At 38.6% G+C, this 8,230-nt stretch overlaps 1 protein-coding gene across 5 annotated transcripts in view; it reads right to left on the bottom strand.

Moving 5' to 3' along the window:
• LOC111869880 (eukaryotic translation initiation factor 2-alpha kinase 1) overlaps positions 1-8,230 on the bottom strand; it is a 64,829-nt gene that overhangs the window by 51,463 nt on the left and 5,136 nt on the right. For 2 of the 5 annotated variants that reach the window (XM_023861727.2, XM_023861728.2), the window contains exons 2-3: positions 5,918-6,080; positions 3,612-3,774 (exon numbers count right to left, since the gene is read on the bottom strand). In XM_023861727.2, the coding sequence (XP_023717495.1) occupies positions 3,612-3,774; positions 5,918-6,051 (297 nt within the window). In that variant the 5' untranslated portion in view covers positions 6,052-6,080. Of the gene's footprint in view, positions 1-3,611; positions 3,775-5,917; positions 6,081-8,230 lie in introns of those variants that run through there. The other 3 variants (XM_023861730.1, XM_023861729.1, XM_023861731.1) reach the window with 3 other exon arrangements.

Below are 8,230 nucleotides of genomic sequence, written 5' to 3'. Positions count from 1 at the left end.
CACGATAAACTAGGACACCATAGCAATACATTACTGCAGCCCCTACTGGAACAACAACAACGAAGAAGGCTAAAGAAATTATGGCCCGCAGATCTACTTGATGGTTAGAGGATCTCTCATTGGAGGAGCCCTCATCACGACACAATAAGCACACGAGGACGGTGTTTAAATTAGCAAATTAGCTAAAAGAATGTATTTATTCTGATTGCTAATAAATATATATATAAAAAAAAAATGTTTCACAAGGATGTAGTCCAGCTGATGCCGCCTCCAATCCCCAGGTACCTTCCATGTGTAAAGTCTTCTCTTTGGCTTCCTGAACCAAGTGCTGGTAACAATCAGTCCATTTCTTTCACAAAAGTCAATAAGCATTTGACCCCTGTGATTCCGTCTCCTAGCCCATGTAATCCAACAATATTCTGATTTGATTCATCTCCAACAATGCTATTCCAGTCTCCCAATATGATGCTTCCATCTTCCTGAAGAATTTCTTCAATTGTGTCATACACTTTTTCCACTTCATCATCTTCATATTCTGATGACAGCATGCATACTTGCATAATCAGTATATCTACTGGTTCTGCCTTTATCTTCAGAGCAATAATTCTGTCATTACAAACAATCTTCTTAACAACACCCCTCACTACACTTTTATGCACCACTACTGACACACCTCTTTCAGCCTGTTCACCTCCAGAATAATATACTGTATAATCACCACTTCTTATTTCACCTTGTCCTTTCCACCACATTTCGCTGACACTTAAGACAGATATCTCATTCTTCTGCATTTCCGTTTTCAAATTCTCCAATTTTCCTGCTTGATTCAAGATCTCCATACAAAATCTGATATAAACATCTTTAGCAATTCATTAGCTATCACAGTCGAACTGAAACCTAAGAATAGACTTGGCATGGATGCCATATTTTTGTTTTAACTCTTTGACTGGCGCGAAGGGTATTTAAATGCAACCCCTGTCCTGGCAGACCCTTTAGGCTTTAAGTTGCTAAGATGCATGCGTTTACTTTTTTTAAAATAACTTCAACAAACATTGGTTTTTAAAAAATAAATTTTCAGGAACTAATAAAAAGACAATATTTTATGCAAAAAACGTCTTTCCATACCTTTTTAGTAGTTTTTCTTCATGTGATAAACATTGAAACATGAAAGTTTGCAGAGAGCCACACCACAGCTTGCACACATGACACTTGTTTCTTTTCTAATCTTGTGCTTAGCACACATGTGACACTTTCTCATGGCAGCATTCTTCTTCTTGTTACTGGGAGGAACATGGACCATTTTGTGTATTTTCAGGCTTCCCTCTAGACGATTTGCTGGGTCCTTCACTGGTGGTCGTTTCAAGGTCGTGGGCGGAGGCGTGACTGCACTAGAGTCTGAAGCAATAGATTCATCATCCACTTCATTTCTTGACTCTTCTCCCTCTCCACACCGTTTGTTTGGTTCTGTCATTTTTTCTATACAGTCCAATATAAAATCTTTGAATTTGTATTTTCTCTTCTTGTATATTTTGTTTGTTGTGTTCTTTTTGAATAGAATGAAACTATTCGACGCTGCCATTTGCAACAAGAAAAACACCAGTTTCTTTGTCCACTTTACAATTTTGCGGGAACAAGGATAATAATGCAGCATTTGATCGGCCCTGTCAACCCCTCTAGTCCCGAATTACCTTGGGTCTGCATATTTTTTCTCCTTTGCGATTCGTTTTTGCAGATTCTACGATTTTTGCTGTGTGAAGAGTGGAGATAAGTTTGATGTCTCTTTTATCTCTCCACACCTGTATGAGAACCTGCCCCTTCCTAGAAAACACAGATTTCCCTTTTTTTAAATCTTTTATGTCATCCTTTAATTCTTCAGGAGCTACTCTGTCCATTCTGAAGGTACCACACACATAGGTATTTCTCTGTCATAACATCTCACACAATTCTACACTACTGTAATAGTTATCCTGGTAGAGATGATACCCTTTATCTAGAAGCTGTGGCCCCAACAGATCGACAACTAATTCCTTTATAGGTCTTGATTTTCGGCAATAAATTTCAAAATTCCTAAAATATCCACTTGTCGATTCACAAACAAGATAAGCCTTTATACCGTACTTATCAGGTTTGTCAGGCATATATACTCGGAAGATAAGACGTTCTTTCCAAGTGATCATTCCCTCATCTATTGCAATTTCCTTTTCAGGGATATGTGTTTCTAAATTTCCACACTAATGAGTCTATAATTGGCCTAACTTCATACAGGCGATCTTCACAGTCGGCTGGTCGTGCATCGTTGTCTGCAAGATGAAGAAATTTCGAGATCTGTTGGAACCGCCGCAAAGACATCTTTTGTCCATACCATGGAGTGTGAAATAGGGGCCTAGTGGACCAACATTCTTCAATTTCGGGGCGTTTGTCGATTCCTGTCATGAACACAATTCCTAAGTATGTCCACATTTCATCTGGTGTGACATATTTGTAATTGTGTTCTCGAGAATTAGGAGCTGGCTCATGTGTGTTGAAGTGCTGGTGAGCATAGCGATTGGTTTCAGTTGTGATGTGATTTACTAAGTCGTCATCCAGAAAAATTTTAATCCATGAAAAGGGGTGCATCTTATGTGTTATATCAATTTTGATCCCGGAACTACTAGCAAATGGAACTATTGTTGGTACAATGTCTCCGTACATCCATGAGATGGGCGTGTCAGGCACCGCACTCGTGGTGGCTAAATGTTCATGATTACTGTCTTGTGGATCATTGTCTACCACTGTATTATTGTCACCATCAACTTTATCTAATTCAGGAATCATTATTTCATCATCAGCACAAATCTCGTTCACAACACTTTCCAGCTGGTCTGTAGGAACACTCCGACACTTGCTGCGTGAAGCCATGGTGAAACTGAATGAATGTGAAATATTTTCTGACCTTTTCCTTCTCGGAGGGTTCTGACAGTAATATAGACCCCCACAAAGTCAACAAGGGTCCTTTACAACCATGCACAAAAACTATCATAAATATGTCTTTGGTTGACGAGTGCCAAGACAGCAAAGAAGGGAAGAGTGTATCAAAGTGCTAAAACACGCCAACGCCAGAGAACGGCTGGCATTGTCCAGGCGCAAAAATGAGCCCACGCCAGTCAAAGAGTTAAGATTAAAAGTAAAAGTAAAAGTAAAAGTAAAGGTATCGGGATAACAAGCCGCGGAGGCCCATAGGGTTGTGAGATGTTGAGAAACCCACAATTTCTAGACAATCGGCTCATAGATGGCGGCAAGGTTGTCAGCCCTATGCACCAGCCACCCTTTACCCCCAAGAATATTCCTGGTACTTATTTCTGTTAGAGACTGAGTCAACACCAGGGCCATAGTGCAGCTGAAAGGATTAGGTCAACTGAAAAAAAAATCCAATGACCTCATCAGAACTTCAACCCGTGACCTTCTGGCTTGTAGTATAGTGCCCCAACCAACTATGCTACCATGTGCCCCTTGTTTTATGATTACCTTCAACAAATCCTCCATGGTGACACAGAAGACAAAAGACTAAATAATAATCACCTACATAAAATTAAGTTATGATTACATAAAACAACGTAAGTACGAGTATTAACCTTATTCAAATCTGGAATTTCCAACACAGTTTTGAAAATGTGCCAACCACGTGGTGCTACCAGGGAGGAGTTGACTTTTAAAACAGATGGTGCTGTAGCTATGATTGATACACAATTTGACAACTGGAACTCTTCTAGAAGTTCATTTAGTTTTTCACCAACTCTGCAATATAAGAAAATGGAATAATACGCTGAAGAATCTAGAAAGTAAGGTTCCTGCAGTCATTGTACTGGCATTTTACAAAACAAACAAAAGAAAAATCCATATGGAAGTTGTAGATTTGTACATACCAAGTCTGACAATAAAGTTCGTGAACTTGCTATTGTCTGATTGCCGTGGCAGCAGTGTACAGAAACCTTAGTGTGGTTTGATGACATTGGCATATCAGCATTTCACAGCTGTGTTGTTGTTGATCTATGGCAGTCTCTTTCTGAGTGGTGTCTATTATTGTCTGAGTGCATTTTAGTTTGCTGTCACCAACTCATGGATCATGTATCATGACAATCCACATGCTCACATAGCACTGTCTGTGAGGGAGTTTTTAGCTAGTAAACAAATAACTGTGCTGGAACACCCTCCCTATTCACTGGATCTAGCCCCCTGTGACTCTTTTCTGTTCCCGAAGATAAAGGAAATACTGGAAGGAAGGCTTTTGATGACATCAGGAGTAATACAACAGCAGCTCTGAAGGCCTTTCCACAAAACCAGTCCAAAATTGTTTTGAATGGTGGACTAGGCACTGGCCTCTGTGACTAGCCTCCCAAGAGGAGTACTTTTGGCGACCACAATGATATTCAGGAATGAGATATGTATGACTTTTACCGTGATGAGTTCGCGAACTTTACTGTCAGACCACATAATCTCTTGCCACACCATACCACAAACATCAAACCTAAAGCAAATGCATCTGTGTAAGGTGTGTGGGTGAGTGTGCATGCATGCACACACAGATGACAGCACCACACTGTTATTTCAGTTTCCCATACAAATAACATTAACATTGCTTGTACACTTTTTAGAATCATAACAAATTTTAGGACAGCCTTCTGAGTGACATTAGCATTGTCTTACCTAAAAATTAAAAGAGCTGCCATGCTATTAATTGTAAACATATGCATTCCCAAATATGACAGTGAATAATCCTCAATAACCTTACTGACAAGCTGCACAGAAATGAGATAATTCTAAATCTATTTCAGTGGACATTCAGACAGTATGCACTGATTTCTTTTCAGTCTAATTTCTGACAAGTCAAGTACTACCTACATGAACATGCCTACAAATACTGTACTACTGAAAGCATCTCTTTTCATGTATTAAAAATTTACATATGAGGTTACACCTAATGATTTTCAGATAGTAAAACTGATACACAGGGACTTATGGGTAAGAAAGAATCCCAAGTTATATAATAACTAAATCACACCTCCCATTAACCTTTCTGTAAAAATGGATAGGTTATGCCAAAACTTAATTAAAAGACTGGTCTATTAAAAACTGGAGAAGTAAAATGACAGTGCAGTATCAAATTTTCATTCAAAAATATTTTTCATATTCAGTGCACAGCATCTGGTAAAATCTCAATGAAATTAGATTATAAGAACACTACAAAAATTATAAAAACACATAAAGTTTATTTAATAGGATTAACATGTCTGTTCAAAGGAAATAAAGTTATAAAAATCCAGAAATACAGTATTGGATATTATCGATCTGAAGTTTGAACTGCATATAGTATTTTAACATTATGGTCTCCTGAGATGGCTATGGGCTCAACAGCCCAGGTTTGATTCCCAGCAGTGCAAAATTTTCTCTTCTTGGGAGCATAGAGACTAGGTCTGGGGCCAACCCAGCCTCCAACCTAATGGGTACTGGGGACTCTTCCCCTGGCGGTAAAGTGGCAGGGGCGTGAAGCTGACCATTCATCTCAATCTAGTGCTGAGGTCAAGAATGGTGGAGCTATACTTCCACTCCATTTCTTCACAGCACAGTGCTTTACTTTACTTTTATTAACATTTTGGAGGAACCTGCTGCCTCCTTCTTTAGGGCAGTTTCTACCTTGGAAGCAACAGGTTTCTTCAAAATCTTGATACCTACCAACTAAATTAAATGGCATCACATTACAGAATATCATAATCTTAATTTTCACTGCTATGAGAACTTCAAACCTCACATATTAATATTTTATTCAATTACAGCAGAACAGAGAGAAAAACATGCTGTTTCTACAAATATACTGTGTTTGTTTACAGAAGAAGTATTATGACTAAATTAAATATACAGAAATGTGGACATCATAAATTACCTAGTATAGTAGTAATCTTCTTCAGATACTGGTTGCCCTGGAGCTGAACTTCCGATATCGGCAATTGAATCCAAATCATCAAATATGAGAACTGATGACTGGTAGTATATGCACTCCCTCAGCCACTGAGACATATACTTCTGCAATGTTTCCACCCTCTTACCTGAGAGAAATTATAAGGGTTACTCAGATTATTTGACCCAGTTTTATACTGTAACCTGTTTGGAATCCAGAAGAGTCACTTCTATGGAAACGCTAGGACAGACCGTTGCATAGGAAGTAACAATAGCGATACTGTAATTCTAACAGTGAGCATTGCATAGAGATGAGTTTCCACGGTTATAACAAAGGCTCATTGTATAGCAACCGCCGAGGTATATATAGCACAGCTTTGAAAAGGAGAAGTCAGTCTGGAAATAACCACCGAAGAAGAGTCTCGTGATAGATGCAGAGAGATACAGAACACAGTCTTCAGGAAGCTGCCGCTGAAGATAGTTGAGATTTAGTCACCATACAAGACGGTTGGAAGGTAGCCGCCGTGGCATGCAGTTAAGGTGATAATTGTACAGTGTATAAGTGTGAGAGTCCAATAAAGATTCGGTGAATCTGAGACCCACGTGGATTTATTTGTCGCGTGACATACCCAACACGTGACAATATGTTGTTCTTTGTACCCCACTATATTGTTAATATATCATTTATACTGTTAACTGTAACTGTTCCTACTTTTCAGGCCACCAACAAAACATGCACAGCTTTAAAATTTCTTTGTGAAATGACAAATTTTTAATAAATTACAAATAATCATCTCGCTAATACCACTCATGTATCACAGAAATACCTTACAACTGTTATAGTTTTTCACCAGTTACTTTTAAAGACAAACTTCAAAATTAAAGACTCATTTATCAATACTATGATGAATAAATGTTGTTTTATGAGCTTGTTCCTTCATTCCTTTACAGAATAGGAATGATACTTGGAACATGCCCAACATTTATCATTACACAAATAACCTACTATATAATCAGAATTCTAAGTTAACCTACTCATTTGTTTACCTTTCTTTAGAGAAATCAACAATGAGTATATCCTCAGCCCTCATATAACATCACTTTCTATAATACAGTTCCTACAGTGTGGGATTTTGATATAATGAATTGAGATTCAAAATTGTAATTTGCATTCATTCAGCTGAGTAAAGTGAAATGAAAAATGAAATCAAGAATTATTACTAACAAGCAAAAGTGTCCAAGCATATCGCCACCAATGTCATCTCAGACACTGACCAGATAGGCAATCTCTAACTGGTGAGTTTTCCGCCAGAAGTTCTTCAGGATTCCAAATTTTGCATTTTTGAAACAGATCTCTGCAAAGCTCTCTGTGTCAGAAAACATAGCACTTTTTACAATAAATAACCCCAAAGTCAGAAATTTTCTTCTACAGTATGTTTGGACAGAGCCTTCAGGCAAGTCAACTTAAGGAAATCTTATATATCTAAGTGCTATGATGAAAGACTGAGCAAAATTGGAGTACTGTGCAGGAAAAAAATATATATATATATATATACGACGTCCCAGGAGGAATGTGCCAGACTTTGGGAGGGTGTTCCTTATGTTAAAGTATGCCGATATAACCCAAAACACCTATGGCCAAAGTTGAACGGTTACGGAGATAATGGCTGAGAAGTGTAAAACTTTGACAGGTGTTACACACTTGTTGATTACAAAATACATATTAAAACTGCCATGAATATGTGGTTTCTGTAATGTTAATAATGTATATAACATCAAACTAACTTGTGAGTGACATGAAGCCATTAAATTGAACTACAAAAAAATCGCACGCCATGTCATAGTTGTCGTTAGGGTTCCAAGCACTATACATGACACATGAATGGCAAGCACTGACGTAACATGGCTGACTGCACATTCTGGTATGCGAGTGCATGCAGCTAGTGTGAGCCATAATTACCACACTCAAGGGCAAACATTGATAAGACTTGTCAGCTGACAGGTACAGTGCGTGGACCCGCCCAAAAACCACACTTTTCTTGGGCCATTATCTCTGTAACCATAACTAGGTGTTCTGGGTTATATCGGCATACTTTAACACAAGGAACATCCTCCCAAAGTCTGGCACATTCCTCCTGGGACACCCTGTGTATATACAGGGCGTCCCAGGAGGAATGTGCCAAACTTCGGGAGGGTGTTCCTTATGTTAAAGTATGCCGATATAACCCAAAACACCTATGGCCAAAGTTGAACGGTTACGGAGATAATGGCCCGAGAAAAGTGTGGTCTTCTTGCAGGT

This window comes from Cryptotermes secundus, unplaced genomic scaffold (assembly GCF_002891405.2).
Source record: "Cryptotermes secundus unplaced genomic scaffold, Csec_1.0 scaffold488, whole genome shotgun sequence".
NCBI classification, from domain to species: domain Eukaryota; kingdom Metazoa; phylum Arthropoda; class Insecta; order Blattodea; family Kalotermitidae; genus Cryptotermes; species Cryptotermes secundus.
Note: the sequence above shows the minus strand (reverse complement) of the source record. Positions and strands in the feature narration are given on the sequence as shown.